Source organism: Montipora foliosa, chromosome 10, assembly GCF_036669935.1.
Source record: "Montipora foliosa isolate CH-2021 chromosome 10, ASM3666993v2, whole genome shotgun sequence".
Classification (NCBI taxonomy): domain Eukaryota; kingdom Metazoa; phylum Cnidaria; class Anthozoa; order Scleractinia; family Acroporidae; genus Montipora; species Montipora foliosa.
The window spans coordinates 26,661,856-26,680,035 of record NC_090878.1 but is presented as its reverse complement, the minus strand read 5'-3'; the positions used below and the strand labels follow the sequence as shown (position 1 = coordinate 26,680,035).

The 18,180-nt window shown below is 38.0% G+C and overlaps 3 protein-coding genes across 4 annotated transcripts in view; 1 reads left to right on the top strand and 2 right to left on the bottom strand.

Moving 5' to 3' along the window:
* Window positions 1-5,947, bottom strand: part of LOC137973039 (cystathionine gamma-lyase-like) — a 23,950-nt gene extending 18,003 nt beyond the window's left edge. The window contains exons 1-8 of the mRNA XM_068819755.1: window positions 5,835-5,947; window positions 5,519-5,754; window positions 4,789-4,870; window positions 3,334-3,429; window positions 2,923-3,035; window positions 1,069-1,152; window positions 906-953; window positions 525-582 (exon numbers count right to left, since the gene is read on the bottom strand). Of these exons, the coding sequence (XP_068675856.1) occupies window positions 525-582; window positions 906-953; window positions 1,069-1,152; window positions 2,923-3,035; window positions 3,334-3,429; window positions 4,789-4,870; window positions 5,519-5,754; window positions 5,835-5,943 (826 nt within the window). The 5' untranslated portion in view covers window positions 5,944-5,947. The remainder of the gene's footprint in view (window positions 1-524; window positions 583-905; window positions 954-1,068; window positions 1,153-2,922; window positions 3,036-3,333; window positions 3,430-4,788; window positions 4,871-5,518; window positions 5,755-5,834) is intronic.
* Window positions 5,948-8,251: 2,304 nt separating this feature from the next.
* On the top strand, window positions 8,252-15,621 carry LOC137972385 (phosphatidylinositol N-acetylglucosaminyltransferase subunit Q-like). 2 transcript variants are annotated; one of them, XM_068819079.1, is made up of 3 exons: window positions 8,252-9,635; window positions 11,903-12,157; window positions 12,833-13,046. In XM_068819079.1, the coding sequence occupies exons 1-3, from the start codon at window positions 8,282-8,284 to the stop codon at window positions 12,922-12,924; spliced, it is 1,701 nt and encodes a 566-aa protein (XP_068675180.1). In that variant the 5' UTR covers window positions 8,252-8,281; the 3' UTR covers window positions 12,925-13,046. The 2 variants fall into 2 exon arrangements, with proteins under 2 accessions (XP_068675180.1, XP_068675179.1); XM_068819078.1 differs by lacking the exon at window positions 12,833-13,046 and adding an exon at window positions 14,034-15,621 and having other exon boundaries at window positions 8,253-9,635.
* The window catches only part of LOC137972387 (excitatory amino acid transporter 1-like), a 32,274-nt gene continuing 28,690 nt past the window's right edge, over window positions 14,597-18,180 (bottom strand). Inside the window, exon 7 of the mRNA XM_068819080.1 lies at window positions 14,597-17,084. Coding sequence (XP_068675181.1) covers window positions 16,874-17,084 — 211 coding nt within the window. The 3' untranslated portion in view covers window positions 14,597-16,873. The remainder of the gene's footprint in view (window positions 17,085-18,180) is intronic.

Sequence of the window (18,180 nt, the reverse complement as noted above, 5' to 3'; positions counted from 1 at the left end):
AGCAAATTATTAAACCCAAAAGCCTTTGAGAGACATTTGTAGGCTACTAATTTGTACTATATGTTTTTATCACCTTGAAAGAATTTAGTCTGTTCAAAAATCTTAGCTGAAAATTGAAGTGTCCGGAAATTTTAGGAAATGATATCTTCATTTCTGAAATTGCCAGCTGAACGTGGCCTTCTGAAACTTCTCAGCGAACCATTTCAACATCCAGAACTGCGAAACTTTAAGGTGAAGTTTTAGTAAATAATTCTATAGTTGTTTGGCAACATAGAACCGAAATTCTTGGAACAGTTTGACTCTCCTGAACAAATATTTCACCAAAGATTATCATTGGGTGCCCCTGACTCAAGAGGTGAATACCCTGCTTTCCCAACCAGAATTTTGCAGCATGTAAAACACTGCAAAAGGGCAAGGAAAATAAGATTAAAAACATCTGCTAGCAAAGTACATTTACGGCCTCTTCTTATTCACGTGTTAAAAAAATTGTTTTTATTAGCTTTATGTGGTGATTATCTTCCTACCATTCAAATACTTTGTTACTGAATGCATCACAACATCAGCTCCAAGAGACAAAGGTCGCTAAAAAGTATTATTCACATGATAAGTATTTCCCTGTCATTAATGTTTTCAAAACAAATGGACTCATTTAGATAAATATTGGTAAGGTAAAAAGGGCACAAAGAAATTTCTATTCCGATGCTGGTCAAGTTATAATAATTATTATTGGACAGCCAAGCACCTTTTGGCTTCATCAGGTCACATCTCACTTCTGCCCAGACAAAATTTTCAAACAAAGCATTTTTCCTATTTAAAACAATTCTCTAAAAACTAATGATAAATTACATAAAATTACTTTTGTTTTACACTTATCATTTACTTAACTATGGTAATTAATGTAGCACCTGGAAATATGATGACATGAATGTGTTATCCACTACTAAGATGGTCCCCTGAAGAAAAGAACCATGAAATGATTCATTAGCCAATTACAAAACGTAAATGACTTGAAGCAGGTGAGAATGAACAACACAATTTACACAATACATAAATTGATGACAAGCTAACCTCATGTTGGTGGACAATTTCAGAAGCCCCTTGAATATCCACAAGCTTTAAAAGAGGATTTGTGGGAGTCTCTACCCATACCATCTATGATGAAAGCAACAGTCAAGAAAACGAATTGGCACTGGCATGAACTGTCATTATTAGTTTCAGTAAATCCCAAATAAACATTAATTATGAGAGCCCATCATTTATTTTGAGAGATCCTCCATCTCATGATTTAAAAAAAAATAGGTATGCAATGCGTACATGTGTCTACTGCAAAATCTTATAGCAACTTTGAAGAAAAGTAACGAAAGCATTTTAGCTTAATAAAAGTGTTTCTTGATTGTTGTAAGTGAAATTATTAACAATGCATATGGATAACAGGCAATGTGATGTATGGTATTGAGTGAGGACATGACAGGTTCATATGCATCGTGACAAGAATCACCAGTACAAATGTGATTTATTGTCTCCTATCAAACCATTTACAAACAGACAAATCAGAACATTGTATAACTGATACTGATACTGTTTAAGGAAGTTAATGTGTACAGTGAAATACAAGAGAATGCATTTTTCTAAAATATTTCAAGTACATGCATGACATCAATCATTGTACTGTAATAAACTGTAAAAAAATGTTTGCATGTACAATGTAAGATTTCTTATTATTAGCGGAACTCTCATACACATATTCATGTCTTTTCCTGTTAACTACATTGTATATGAGAGCTAGAATGATTATCTGGTGGTACTGTTCTGAATATTTCAGAGATACATGTATTTGGAATTGTAGAGACATAATAAACTTTATCTACCTGGCCTAAGTATATTGCCCTTGGCTCTACTTATAAGGGGACTGCCAGTTCAATAATTGTTTCTCTGCAAAACTGTTATGGCATTCTATGATGATGTAGCCTTAATTTAAAGGCAATCACAACAGCTTGCACCATAATTATAATAACAATACTACTACTAATAATAATTATTATTCTAATTATAATCATTTTATTTACGTCTCAAGGTTATTTAGCCAAGCACGAGTGAATCAATGACGTCAAAAGTGCAGCCCGCTGCAGATTATTGAACCAATGGTGTCAAAAGTGCAGCCCGCTGCAAATTATTGAACCTTTGCCCGAAAAAAGCTGGGGACAAGATTGTGTTCTTTTTTTGAACAGAAAAATAGCTGCGAGTAGGTTAAGAAGTTTGAGCAAAGATAATATTTTGAATGAATAATAAAGCAATTATTGAATTCGGCTTTCGTAGAATATGAAGAATTCTGCAGATCTCGGAGCATGTTATCCACCTCAGCCTTCCGCCTTGGTGGATAACATCCTCCTTGACCTGCAGAATTCTTCATATCCTACTCAGCCTCATTCAATAATTGCTAATTATTGTAATTGGTCATTGGACTCCTGCAGGATTCTCATTTGCAGGAATTCAATCCAAAAAGAAATGGTGGTCTGTGAAAATGAGCAGCTACCTTTTATTGGGTTTACAAACAAGAGGCATAGCCGAATGTTTTTAGACCTTAAAAAACAAGTGCTGCAAGTTTTTTGAATGGCTTCAAAAACATTCCACAAAAAGCGTATCAAAAAAACAAAAACAAGCCAGGCCTCATTATACTATTCATTAAATAAAGAATTCTAATTAGGAGTGTTTTATTGGGTTAAAGCTCATGCACATGATGTTTTATCAGTGTTTTGATAGGCTGTTAGGCTCCTAAATAATTTATGAGTTCTTAAAAAATAAATAATTAAGACCATGGATAAAAAATGCGGTTTGCAGTTCTTGCGTGAATTCAATTCAAATCTTCAATTATACAAATTTAAGTTTTCAATTCCATGCTATTTGTAAAAAGTCAATACTCACCTTGGTGTTAGGTTTGATGGCAGTCTTCAGCATATTCAAATCAGTAAGATCTACAAAACTCACTTCTATTCCCATTTGTGTGGCTGCTACCCGTGAAAAGTATCTGTTGGTTCCTAATGATATAAAAAAAAGAACTCCAGTACAATAAATTACACTTAAACTTATTACCTGACCATATCTGACTTATTCATCTTGATTATCCTGGAAGCCTCATAGATTGCACCGAAAAAACTATGTTCTGTTCCTGATGAGCCAGCTGAATTAAAAGGGTCAAATGAATATAATAGCAGGACAATCAAAAGGCTCTGATAGGCTAGTTTCTTCTTCCAGAAAAAGTTGTTTATTATAAGTACATTGTAGTTTGATTGGAATTTGCTTGTTTTCAATGATTAGATTTTAACGTATATATACCTCCATAAACATCGTCCACACAAAGAATGTGTTCTCCATTCTTTAGAAGATGTGTCAACAGCATAGTCGCTGATAATCCAGAAGCAGCAGCTAAGCCTATGATGCCAATAATAGAGGCAAGAATTATTTGTAAGCGTACATTTTATAACATAAACTGGATTAACTGCCTTTGTTATGTTCATATGGATCCCGAAAAAAGAAACCTACTCCCCTCAGAGTGTCATGGGAAAATAGGAAGGTCTAGAGAAAAACTGTTAAAAAAAAGGAACAACAATATGACGCAAACTGTTCAGGAGGAAAAGGTGTATAGCCTGCATACAGGCTCTCTGTGTATCAAATGGCATGCAGTCAACAACTAGGGATTGGAGTGATGTCCATTTCCCTAGCTGTTGACTGCACCCCAATCAACGCATGGAGAGCCTGAGTGCAAACTAGATATTAGTTGGAGGGTGTAAAGTGCGCATGCAGGTTGCAGGTTACAAAGTTGGGGTTGCAGGTCATTATTTTACTATAACTGAAACAACCCAAACCTTTACAAAATACTAACCTTAGGCTTAAGCATTATTTAGAGCACAGTGTTTAGGCCTAATATTGGTGTAGTAGAAAAGGTTTGGGTTGTTTCAGCTATGGTGAAACAATGACCTCTAACCTGCAGTTTATACCCTCCATTAGAGAAGGTGAGGTTCAAAGCAGAAATTTAAAAATGTTTTATAATCCTATGAAAAAACTATTTGCTGCACTAAAACAGGCGATGGTCAAGCTCCACACAAAGTAGAATGGATAGGGTTATCAAAATTTATTGTGGATGCTGCAACATGTGCAATCATAATGGTGGCCTAATTAACCCCTATAGGAGATCAGCAATACGAAATTGGTATGAGGCTCAGGTTTACATGGAAAAAAAACTCCTGGTAGGAGGAAGAGTTGAATTATTGACTGAAAACGCTAGTGTCAGCTGGGCTCCATTTGGACTTGCAAAGTTTATAGTTGATTCCCTAGAGTGCCTTGAGGTGCATTCATGATGTCTTTTGTTAAGATTGAGAGATTACATCAAAATTGGACTATTTTATAGAATGGGTTAAACCTAAACACAAATGTTCATGTAGACAGTTATAGGTACAGATGTAGGTACAGGTTCAAGTTTAATGTAGTTATTGACTCCTTTAAGCATCTCACAACATTATTCTAAAGACAGGAATAAATAAGATCGGTAAGAAACCCAAGAGATGTCACGAGGCTTTTATTCTCAGGTTTGCTGCAAGGTTAAGACCATCAATCATTATCACTGTATGGTTGCAATAAATGAATGTTTTCGACCATGGGACCATTTGATTTGTTTTAATTGTAGCCCTTATTGGTGTAACGCAACGCTTGCTCCACTAGCGTTGCATGACCCTGCAAATAATGTTCCATGTGGCTCATTAGATTTAACACCAACGAATCATTTCAACTGACCGTGTTTGGCACCCTCCAACGCAGCCACACAAGTTTCAAAGCAATTCCTTGTCGGATTTCCAGACCGAGAGTACTCATACCCCTGCAGCATTCAAAGAATAACCTTTATCTAACCTACTGTCATCTAATATGGCATTTTTGCAAATCTAGTGATAGTTGCAGATTGGAGAGAGTACAAGGAAGAGGCCTAAGGGCTGTATACAATTAGACAAACACTCCCCTTAAGAAAGATAAGTGACCTATGTTACTAAACACACATTTACAAGATATATGGATTTTGATGTACAAAGTCAAACACAACCTAAGCCCTTTGAATATTTGTAACATCTTTCAGGAACATAACTCTTCCTATAATTCAAGACAGTCTGACTTTTCAGTTTCCAGGTATAACAAAATAACTTATGGCAACCATTCATTGCACTATTTATAATTCAACCATTCATTGCACTATTTATAATTTACACAATATAATTTGCACTATATACAATAATTAATTAATTTAGAATTTAGCAGGTAGTATTTCTTTGTAATTAAATAATGTTACGTTATCTATTATTATTTGTGTTCTCCCAAACTAGAAGATTCTGCCACGGTAATAAAGTTTCTACTACTGCTGCTGCTGCTGCTGCTACTACTACATCACCTCCATTTTTTACGCGAGGTGTCATCCCTCGGGTTACGGGGATTACAGTATAAAGCTTTCGAAAATTGGGATTCAGCTATTTCTTACGCGATGAACACCAGGAGCATCCTGTTTAAAGGTTGTAGCCATCGAAATCGGTGGTACAACCGCTCTTGAATGCCACTGCTCTGGGTCTTGCCCCGCATGTATCGCTAAGGTGCCAAAATGCGGAAAAGATTTTTCCATATCTTTGTATGCCGATTCCTTGGCCATTTTGCATGGAGTGGAAGAGAGAGAACGGGGGCAGATATGACGCAATATCACACTGTTGTAACCGCGAAGACCTGCATACATGGTTCATATAATTACTTCGGTTATATTTTACAGTTTGACGACGGAAAGCACTCACTGAAAATACTCATACTCATCAATTTCACAAAATGCATATAGGAGAGTTTTGATAGATGTCCAACTTCCCCAAACATCACATCCTCGAGAAACGTGGGTGCCCACTTTTCGCGCGGCCAAAGCATCGGAATAATCCTAGCCTGCGAACGCAGACGTAAATACGTCTGCGTTCGCAGGCTAGAATAACCCATGCGTTGCTCGCGATGCATAAGGGAGCTTAAGCAAGCGCATTTTTGAGACGCGGACGGCGACCGGAAGAGAATATTTCGCGTGCCAGGACGGTGGTGTCTCCAAGATTTTTACATGATCTCTAATGGAGAAAAGATACTTAGGAATGTAAATGTGGTAGAGCTCACTTCCGGTTGCCGTACGCGTCTCAAAAACTCGCGTGCTTCCTATAGTCTCCTTAGCAGCCGCGAGCCGCTCGGGTCGAGGTCACGCAACGCTCCTCGTCCCGAAGAGCGTCCAGATTGAGTGACTTACAATACAATACAATACATACTTAATTGACCGCTCCCCATAGGGGCTTTTCAGGGCCAATGAAACAACGAAACGACAGAACAGAACAACAACTATTGTTAAGAATCCCTACTGGCTGGAGGCAAACCAGTTGGCTATTTACAAGTGCAGCTGGGAAGTTGAAGCAGGGACTACTAGGATCAAATTCAACGAGTGGTCAGAGCGGGTCTTGAACCCGGGATCTCCGGATCTTAAGGCAAGCGCTCTAACCACTCGGCCACACTTCTGCCCGAGCGGCTGCAAAGGAGACTAAAGTGGAGTGATAGAAAATAAATATCAAGAAGTCGGGTATCCGTAATTTTTTTTAAAATATCACAGACGTTTCGGGTGTAGAACCCTTCTTCAGTGTGAAGAAAACCGCTGAAATACGCAATCAGAAAGAAGCGCGCAGATGAATGGTGGCGCGCGCGCGCATGCATCAAGTCATTTTTAAATAAAGTTGAAATTGATGTTAAGTCTATCAGGATGTACAGTTCCCAACTGTAAAATTAACTTCATTTCACGTTGCTTCCGTTGGAGATTAGAACGTGGCATAACTACAAACCCCGTATCCGGATATCTGAAATACTGTGACCCGCTGAGTTGAAAATGAGAAACCAGGGGTGTTGTTCGGTATACAGTTACTTCGTACGTAAGTGTTCGCAAAAACAACTCCTGAGATTCCGTCCGGTTTCACCGATATAAAGAATGGTAGGACATCGGTTGCAGGATATGCAGTACACAAGATTACTGGTCTGGCAGGTAAAATGGCCATGGATGGAAAAGGGGCATCGAGCACTTCGTCACTGTTTCAGGACTGACGGTATGGCAACGTGGATGTTGGCAGGCACGCGTGCCACTCTGATCAGTGCGTGCGTGGTCAGTTGAGTGATACAAGTAAGTTTCTTAGGTTGAGATCGCGTTTGTATGCTTCTACAGGTGGTTGTGAGAAGATATGACGGGTCAGCTGGTCACTTGATAGAATGCCGAAGTTCTGAAATAGAAAGTGTTTGATTTGCTTGTTCAAAGCGTGGTATGTGAGAACAAGAGGGACTCTGTTACTTAAAAATTTTAAAAATAAAATTAGTCGTTTTAGTATATAGTAAACGAGTGAGATAATGCAGCACAAAAAGACGGTCTTAATTCATTTATTCCTGCAAAGATTACAAAATTTTCGGGAGCAAATTCCGCGCAAATTGCTCGGAGGTGATTAGTTAACAACTATTGCAGTATTCACCGAAGTGGATGTGGCTAGCGGTGGATATTTACCGAGCCGCTAGTCACCGACACTAAGGTGAATAGTTGTTTTAGTATATACTAAAACAGTGAGATAATATACCGCACAAAAAATTAATTTTGATGTTTTCTTCACTTGTCACGGATGCAAATCGGGACGCCATTTTTTCCGGAGTTGCTAGGAGGTAAATAGCACAGGATAGTCGGAGTTTGACGAGCCAATCAGCGCCCGCGTTCAACGCTATCCACTGTTTTGGGCAGTGTTTACACCAATGCGGCTATACCTTCCGTTTTCACTACACCGATCGAGAGTTCGAGACTGATTGAAACTGCGTCGATTTGAAACCGCTGCCAAAGTGGAGCGTTTTCAAAACGATGCGGTTCCATCTATCGTGTAAACAGCGAAAACATTTTTATACCATCACAGCTTGGATTTTCTGGCGAAAACGGTTCCGTCTAAACACTTCCAAACTGCATCGATTTTGACGAGGATTCGAAGTCATGAAACCGTATCGATGTGAAACCGCGTTTGTGTAAACTCTGCCTTAGTATATACTAAAACGTTTTATTCCCAAAGGGTTTGCGTTAGCCGACTTGGTCTATTGTTGGGCAGACCGCAGGCCCAATAATGATCAAGTTTCAAGGTGGTGGATCAATCAATCACTGAACAAACCTTAGTAGACTGGTTACTAGATACCAGTTTGTTGCAAAGCAGCCCAGTCAAACAAGATGGCAACCACCATCTCCAAGAAAAGGTTGAGACTATTTTTTCCCCGCCATTGCCTTTCGGAAAGAAGTGGCTTGATCATAGGATGGCGGGTAGACAAGGGAAACATTTCTGTCGTCGTGACTGTTACTTGTTTCTCAAATGACTGGCTAACATTTTGCGAAAGATTTCCCCAACTGAGCAAGGAAAATGGTGTAGATTCACTGTCTGTTCTTGGAGTCTGGATAAACGAAAATCACGATGAGTCTTTTTCGATGTCAGATATATTTGCCTCAGCAAAAGAATTTGCACTTTCACTAACTGAAGAAATGGTGTTCGCTCGCCTACAACGGAACACCTTCGTACCTCAATTATACTTTCTGGGGGATGACCGGAAACCGGATAGCTGCGTGATAGTTTTATACAAACAACCAACACACAATAGGCCTTTAAAAATGAAGACAGCAAGCGCAAATACTCATGATTTTTGGAGGCAGTTACAGTGTTCAGAAACGAAGCATTCCACAGAAATATCCAAAGTTCTCATCCTTTTGAATAGATCACACAGCGACGAGGGTAGAATCTTATCCGCAATAAAAAGCAAAGCCCCTTTGAAATCGGTGAACATTATTGATTTCATCTTCATCTTTGTGTCCAAGTTGCTAAAGAATATTTGTTGTCTGTCTTGTTTTTGGGATTCTGAAAGGGTCGCCATCTTGAAAGACATGGTCAAATTTTTATCTTATCAGTCTGTTGGTGTTTTGCAATTATGGACCCGTTTCAGTCAAATGAAGGCACTGTGCAAGTGTTTAGCTCAGCCAACACGGAATGATAAAAAGGACTTATCACAGACAGGATATTCCACCCAAAGAGCTGAGAAGAGCAATGCTAAGTATGGTCAAAGTGTTTTTCCATTGGTATGGTTTGTCAATATAGCCAGCATAATGTTGATTGACATCATCTTTGGAATTCTGATTGTGTCATGGATCTTTCAAAAAGGTTACAACATGCATGCTACTGATTTTGTGATGGAGAAAACAAACACTGTAGCAGGACTTTTAAGTGCTTTGTTGGATTGGTTGAAAGATGCTCCAGCTGGTTTGAAACTCAACAAACATTTTGCCGAGTACATGAGCAAATTCTTTTCGTACCACATCTACCTGTGGCAGATTTATCTGAGTTGTATTGAACCTTATCTACAGATTATTACAAGTATAATCATTATGTCTGGGTGTTTTGGGATAACATTTTTGTTATCAATGGGCTCCGAAGTGCTGTCTGTGATAACCTTGCATATTTACTGCTTTTATGTCTATGCTGCAAGGCTGTATAATTTCCAGCTTAAGAAGTTGATTGCTTTGTTCAGACTGTTCACAGGTTAGATTGAGAACATCGCATGCCTACTTAATTATAAAAGAAATGTATATTTGAAGTGTGGTTTATATACAAAAGGTAAAAGTCATCGTCACACTTAACTGGACAATTTAAGCGATTTTCACTAATTTATAGACACCTGAAAAAATTAATTCAGTTGGTATCAATGGGATTCAAACCCTTGACCTCTGTGATGCCAAAGCAATGCTCTACCAACTGAGCTATGAATCCACGCAGTTGGTAGCAGGTCAATTTGTTGGGCTCATGTATGTTCCCATAAAAGGAAGTACAGAGTGGCAGGTATTTTTTGCAGGTTGCAGGTTGAAATTTAATTATAACTCAATAGACTTACTGTGACTGTTACATGAATAGGTAACCTTAGGCCTAAAAACTTTTCTCTAGGCCTAAGGTTAGCTATTCATGTAACAGCCACAGTAAGTCTATCGAGTTATAATTAAATTTCAACCTGCAACCTGCAACCTGCAAAAAATACCTGCCAAGTTCCGAGGAAAGAATATACAAAGCAGTGATCATTGTCTAATTTATGGTACAAAGTTCATATTTTAATTTAAGGGTGGGGTAAGCTTCAGTGAATGCTACGACAGCCCAAGAGTTCTCTCTGTTACAGCTATGTGTATAATTCTGTTGCAAGTTTGAGCCAAACGTTATTTAAGTCCTGTAAGAATTGTGAAAGCATTTTTGATCTTATATAGTCTGGTAGTCTCAGCAATACTATCAAACAAATTAATTTATCATTGTTAAGACAACCTTTGAACCAATGAGATCTCAAATATCTATTATGTTATTGATTGAGTGTAGTCCTCCATAATAATGTGGTTAACAAATAGAACCTATTACATGGTCGTGCAGGGATGTGAATTTTACCTTCCGAGTATACTCTCACAAGTGAGTGTAGCAAACAAGTGAGAGATGCCAGTACTATAGGCCTTTTGCAACAAACTATCACTTGGTACAAAATCCACCATGCTGGAGGGCAAGCTCATTATTATTTCCCCACTGGGACATTAAAACAAAGGCAAGTCAAGCTTGACTGGTTCAGGTCTCTTTGTTTTAATGTCCCAGGGGAAATAATAGTGAGCTTGCCCTCCAGCATGGCGGATTTTGTACCAAGTGATCGTTTGTTGCAAAAGGCCTATTAGCATGGGAAGATAAAATTTGTATCCCCAAGTGGCCCTGTAATGTTCTGTTTATTTCATACAGATACTGATGAAATGTTCAGATCAAAAACAACTTGTTTTATTCATTTTCAAAATGGCGACCAAACACGCATGTTGTATTACATGACAAAGGATATTTAAGTCATGAAAAAGAAATCTTGACAATGTCAAATAAGGCTCTGCCAGGCTCGTTGTGGATATTTACCTCGCTGATTTGTGGCTTGGTAAATATCCACCACTTGTCAACTTTACTTCGGTGAATAGTTGCTAATTATTACTCTAAATGTAAGCCCTGTGAATAATTGACTTTATTATTCCACTATTACATCATTTTACCATAATTATTTGGTCAAGAGAACGGGATTAATTGGTTTAGAATAGAGCAAATATGAATGGGACAGCAATTTTTCAATGAAAGAATTTGTTTTCAACACAATCTGAATCCTGAGAATAGCTTGTCGTTGCACATTTCAGTGGTTTCATCCGTGCTGTTTTCATCATTCACACGTGCCTTATTATGCAACGATTCAACTCTCAGTCAATGCAGGAAGTCAAAATACTAGAAAATGGAATAATAAATCCCTCATTGAAAGGTTTAACGTATAATATGTACGGACATTTTGCTCTTTGTTCATATTTTTTCTCGCCCCTTCAGTGCTTGGAAAAATCCTACACAACTCCCAAAATAGCCGCACATATCATAAATTACCGTATTTATTCACTTATAAGGCGCACTCGGTTATAAGACGCACCCTAAACTTTCGAAGATGATTGTGACTAGTCAGTAAAATGAAAATTTCACCTAAATACCCTGTTATAAGGCGCACCCAGAATTACGGGAAATTTTGTTGACCACGTCGCTGTACTTACAACAATTTGCTTCCAAATGTTACTAATTACGGTGCTTCCACTTTCAAAACAAAAGCAAAAAAGTCACACATCACAAACAATAGCAAAAAAAGTCAAGAGTGAGACAGATTTTACTCTGTTTGACGCCAAATGATTTTACTCATCAACTGGGGCATGGTAGGGTGCCTGAGCAGTAAATGGGTTAAAATAATAATTTATATTTTTTTCGACTCTTTTGTGAAGGTAGAAGATGGAATGTTGAGAAGAATCAAGTTGATAGTGTTCCTTTCAAGGCTGACAGACTGTTCTTAGGCACTCTTTTGTTTACCATCCTGTTGTTCCTGTTGCCAACCACTGCAATGTACTATGCTGTGTTTACTGTACTGCGGCTTATGGTGCTGCTTGGTAAAGGGGTCATCAATTGTGCTGTGAATGTTATCAACAATCTTCCAGTTTTTCCATTGTGTTTGGCATGGGTAAAACCAGACTTACTTCCAGGTACTGTACGAACTGTTTAATCTAATTCTCAATCTGACTGAAACTAGGTTAAAGAAATAGCAAAAATTGTAACTATACATGTAGCTGTAGTAAGACCTACCATTATAGTTGTTACTTTCATTTACTTTTATTTGAAAGGCTTGATTTCCAAATGAACACTGTTGTTTTTCTTTCTATGAAAATGTCTCTCCCATTCAGAGATATTGTTTTTCTATTATCATGTATAGCCTGAGTGACTCTATACATGTTGTTGGATAGTGAGGGAATGGGTGACACTAACTCTCTTCCTTGCCGTTCGCACTGGCAAAAAAATATGTAACAAAAAATCAGGTTGTTGACACCTGATCATCTGTGCAAATGTTAAAAGGATGCTATCTAACCTTTTCATCAATAATGACTTTCATAAAGAGAGCAGCGCTTGAATTTAGCCACCGTCCTTTCTTGCAAGTCAACCAGAAAGATTATTAAGTGACCAGGTTTTGGAAAAAATAAAACAACAGACAACCCAGCCAAAAATAGAAAATGAATTAGTCACAAGTAGCCTGCAACTAACTTGTCAGTAAATTTTATTGCCAATATCCGATAGTAGTGTGAAGTTAACAAAAATATTAATTTGTCACAACCAGGCATTTTCCTGTGTTTTGAATATCTGTATCTTTTACAAAACACTGTCAGATAAGGAAATCACAGCTGAAACCCACACCTCTGCAAAAAAACACAGGTGCACACTAAGAACTATGGGATATTTAAGCTCCATTGTCATGTGATTGCAATCGTAGAGGGTTTTCCCAATGGACAACCAAATTGCCCGGCTTTTGAAACAGGGACAACTTGAATAATGGTGACTTATCGATACCCAGAGAAAATCTGAGTGCTCTTAAGCCTAAGGAAGTTGACTCCACAACCTTCTGTTACTAATTCCAGTGCTTTATCACTGAGCCATATGAGACTCATGATGGGAATTAAGCTCTAAATGTAGGTTATAATTGACCACCATCCTGCTATACTGCTTTGACTGACATTGCCAAAAGGTAATTTTTTCAAAGAGTCACAGAGTCATCATGAATAGTGAATCCCTATGATTGGTTACCAGGTTTGAAATTTAGTATCTCCTCCAGCCTGCAGAGCTGGCATGTTTTGACAGCAAAGGCCTGTTAAAGACTTAACTGTTTCTAACTCAAGTGTGCCATTTTGAAAGGAGAGCAGGGTGGGCATGAGTGGCTGAGATGGAGGAGGGGCTACCCCCTCACCTACTACAGGTTTTAGTTTATTATTCTCTTCCCTGGAACATTTTTTGCTCTCCCCAGCTGTCCATTACTTTTACTATCCAGGATGGCGACATTATCCCGTTCAATCCCCACCAAAATACGCCTGTTCTGCAGGCTACATCTTCTCCTTTAGCACACTTGCAGTTTGATGCTAAGGTGAAAAAATGAAACACCTTTTTGTCATCAACTGCTTGTCTCACACAGGTCAAAGGTTACAAGTCACAGGTCATTATTTTACCAATACAGAAACAACCCTAACCATTTACTGATGCTAACATTTTTAACTTTTGTTTAGGCCTAGTTAGGCCTAAGGGTAGCTTTAATGAATGTTTAGGGTTCTTTTGGTATTGGTAAAACAATGATCTGTCTCTTGCAGCCTGTGTTTTGTGCCTGCCAGTACTTTATTTTGTTGTGGAACCCACTTACAACTGTGCAGCATTATTTGTCGTAGAAAAAATGGAATGCATTTATGCTTTATGTCACTTGAATTTTTTTGTAAGAGTAGAAGACAGTTGGTTTCAAAAGGCCTTCCTTAAAAGTATACATGTAACTTAGGTATTTTTGTCTTCTCAGGAGGGTAGTTCATTGTGTGTTTTCTTTTTGGCTAGGAGGTTTAACAATTGAACTGGTGGACTCCACTAATGTTCCAGGAGAAGACCTGCACCTGCTACATGGTTTATTCAGGAAAACAGCCAGTCCCATACCATCTGTGTGTCTTTCCCTTCATAACCAGCCTATTCCTTTTGCAGAGTTGTTTTGTTACAACTTTATGGATGATTTCCGTGAAAATTCATCTTCCACAGAAAGCTGGCTTACATTGATTGGCAAATTAGCAATGGGAGAATTGATTTATCCATGGGTGAAACGAAGAAATTCCAAATAAACTATAGATTCACTCATTCTGGTAATTTTGTGCAAAACATAAGGAAAAAATGCAGCATACATTACAGTGTAAGTTGGCAGATGTCAGTTTTAGACCCCTGCTCCTATTTTCAAACAGCAGGCCAGTGGTCGATTTTCTCTGGAGGAGCTGTCACAAAACCACAGCCTTAACGTAATGATCCAACACTTGCTTAGTAATAAAGCCCCTCTTAACAGTAACCAATAATGTGCACCATAATAATTATTCCTTAATTTATCATCAAATAACCAAATATCGATTGATTCAAAATTATGCTAAAATGCAATTTTATTGAATACTTGTGCTCACTGTATGTACGTAAGCCATAAAGTAACTTAAAAAACAATCTTCCTCATGTTAACAAAGGGAAAAATGGAAGTGCATGTTTAATCATAAAATTATTTTAAAAAACCTGTATTCTACATGCAACTCGTATAAGATCTTACTCTGTCTGAAAGGGTTAACAACATCTACCGGTACACTCAGAAGCTGTATCCCTTTTCATCCTGTACATTAATAGGTTGAAGCAGAAGCCCTTGAAGCATGTAACTTGCAACTCTTTTCCTTGGAACAAAGCTGAGGAGTTTCAGATACCAATTTTATGCCCAAATATGCACAAAAATAAGATCCAGGCTGCACGTGCAGGACATTACATCCAAATAAGGAAAACCCTAAAACTATAAAAAACCCAGCTCTGAACCAGAGTTAAATGCTTCAATGTCATGAGCTTCTAGTTGAAGCTAACACTATGAAAATCACCAAAAATGTAAATCCACAGAGGAAGTAGTGTAATAACATCTTTGTTGTACATTAGGAAGCATTAGCAATGTTGTCAATGGATGACATGAACCAGCATAAGAAATACTGAAGTAGCTTTGCAGTTGGTGCAACTTTTTATCCTCTGAATTGGAGGATTTGTCATTTTGTGGACACGTAGAATTGTAGCAAGATTGACCATATTCATAAATGGCTGCCAAGAAATTATTCTTCTTTTGACTTTATGCTAATCATCCTCGCTAGCCTTGCTTTGGAAAAAAAAGGTTTTTGAATTCTGTTGGTGCTAACGAGGCTAGCGCAGAGAATTAGCATAAAACAAAAATATAATTACTTAGCCGCCATTTATAATACAGCCTACATAATGGTACAAATCATTGTAATGCACACACGTCTTCCACAAAACCTCACATCTGTGGTTTCATAAGTTACTAAAGGCACCAAAGAAATGTATCTACTGGCAAAATAATCCAGAACTTACTTGCATCTGTTATATTTTCAAAATAAAATTATTTTGTGTTTTTCTTTCCATATGTCATTGTTGCTTCACCTTCCTACATTTATTATTATAAATACTGCGAGAAGTTTCTCAGGCTGTTGTTAATAACTTCATTAAACCCTCTGTGAAGTAATAATATTATTACTGAAACTGATACAGGTTTAAGATAAAACATCTCTAAAAAAGTTCTTGTCTTTTTAAGAATGCAGTTCAAATTTTCCTGCAACATTATTGTTTCAACATTATTTTTTATTCAACAAACTCTCCCTCCACTAAACAACTTTTGACAATGGACTCCTGGGAGTCTGTGAACAACCAGTGTAAAGCTGCCCATTAATCTTTTTTTTTTTAATTCTAACAAATTTTCCTGATACCAGCAACTGGAAAACAGTTATGAACTATGCATAGCCTCCTGATCTGGCTGTTTAAGTGGGAGTCTGAGTGCCAGCATGCTAATCCCAATTCTACTTGGTTTTGTCACTTGTTTCCCAACTAATAATATAAAAGAAAAAAATCCTACATTTTGATTGCCTAATGGCATCTTTTCATGTCTGTTATTAAGTACTCCCATGATTTCTCTCATGCAAATTTGGAATACATAAGCTCCCATAAGTTTTTCAAAGACTACATGCTCGCCATTAATTCTTCGCTCATTATTCCAAGTTGCACTTGAAATCATGTGATTATACATGTATTAATTACTTATGCAAAACTGCCAGCCAGAGATTACTTAAAATATCATTATTAAAAGAATACCTCAAATTAAAGTTGCCAAACCGAATTATTCTCACACTTGTGACCACTGTGTAATTTACATACTTGTGACAGCAAAACACAAAAAAGAATGATTTATCCTAATGGCTTGTGAGTAACATTCATTTTAATGATGATTAAGCACCAAAAAGGGAACCAAAAAAAAATACAGTAAAAGAGCACTTTGAGTGACGCTGTAACGTGTAGGCAACCTTTAACCCATTGATCCCTAGTAGTGAAATTTACATGTAATAGATTCTCAGGTGCTGAATCATGAGTGTCAAGAAGGGTTACAGTAGCCTTTATTGTTTAGTGCTCTTTTTAGACTTCTCCTGCATGAAAACACCTATTGCAGAGACCAGGAAACACGAAACAATAGGGGTTAAATAATTTTCGACTTTAACTCTGAAATTATTTATGTCATTCTTTTTTTCTTGACTTTAAGGGCACTTAATCACAGAAACCTCAGTCCTGAAGAAAAATCCAGTATGAAATTAACTTTTGAGTTAAGTTATCATAAATTAGAAGTTAGTTGCCCTTAATGAGGCCTCGCTTGATCGTGCATCATTGAGGCCGTCAGCCTTGGGTGTGTATCGCTCAATGGGATCCATTGGTACAGTATCCTCTCTTGCTGTGTAGTCCATAGTCAACAGATCATCGCGTGACAGGTGTTCAACTATACCAGCCCCAAATGAATCACCAATGATGTTAACTGTGGTGCGAATACGATCCCTGTGAAAATTGAATGGCAATATTGCATTAAACAAAGATGGCTAAAAGCTGCCCCGGGGGGTGGGGGTACTGCCATATATGGGCTATATAGGTATGTGCTGCTGTGAAGGGTAATGGTTTTCAAGCAGTTTACTCTAGCGTAGGGTATTATTACCGTATATAACTCAGAGCGTTTGGGTCTAGAATAGGGTATCATTTTTCGCGAAACTGACCAGTCGCTTGAAGATTTTATCAAGACTAAGGAAACCAGAATTCCCACTCAAAAATATAAAAAAATCAAGCAAAGTTTAAGTTTACCCAACTCAGCCTCAACAGTGTCGATAAATGGCTATCATGAAACACTTCTGGATAATTATTATTAACTGTCAAGTATTGGTATTTAAACGGAAATCGGTGGGAGTTTACTCTAGTATAGGGTAGCAAAATTCAGCTGAACTAGCTCTGGTATAGGCTAAGGGTTCCAGGGTTCCAGGGTCCCAGCGGCACATCCCCACCCAGAAATTCCTAAAGTACCCCCCCGGGAAAGCTGCCAAGCTGTTTAGTCTTACTTACTTAGTTTTTTCATGTTTCACCCCCAAGGTAATGAGGGTCACACAACAGAGCAAAGCTCCAATATCATAATGATTGTTACTCTGCCATTTTCACAGACGGACCACAACAACAAGAGCTACATGAGCAAGTGACCTACTCTGCCAATAATGGGTGGATTCCTTTACATCACATAGAGTTATGAACTGGGGTTGTGAGATGGGGTCTCCAGTTAACAGTCCCTTGCCATTTTTGCAGATGTAATTATAAAGGCGTTATTTACTTTTAAGTTATTTTAGACCACACCTGTTGGTCCAGCTTGGGTTCAAAACTGTGACCTCCCAAACAGTGGTTCAAAGCTCAACTTATTGAGTCGGCTGGGATGTGGTTTACCATGAGCGCTGAATTCATTTAAATACACATAAAGTTTTGAAGACAGGCTGTGAGAGACTATGATTATTAGTATTGTACCCGCCATTCCTCAAAGGAGGTCGCAATGTCAAAACCCAGACTACATGTATAATACAAAGTCATAAATAGGGGTGCCCGGTTACTCTATCACAAGGTC

What these genes read in the sequence shown, in the direction of transcription:
- LOC137972385 (XM_068819078.1), top strand. Translation starts at nt 8,282, where the DNA reads ATGGCAACCACCATCTCCAAGAAAAGGTTGAGACTATTTTTTCCCCGC. An exon ending in TTTGTTCAGACTGTTCACAG is followed by an intron (nt 9,636 to 11,902) that starts GTTAGATTGAGA and finishes TCTTTTGTGAAG; the next exon opens with GTAGAAGATGGAATGTTGAG. An exon ending in AAAACCAGACTTACTTCCAG is followed by an intron (nt 12,158 to 14,033) that starts GTACTGTACGAA and finishes CTTTTTGGCTAG; the next exon opens with GAGGTTTAACAATTGAACTG.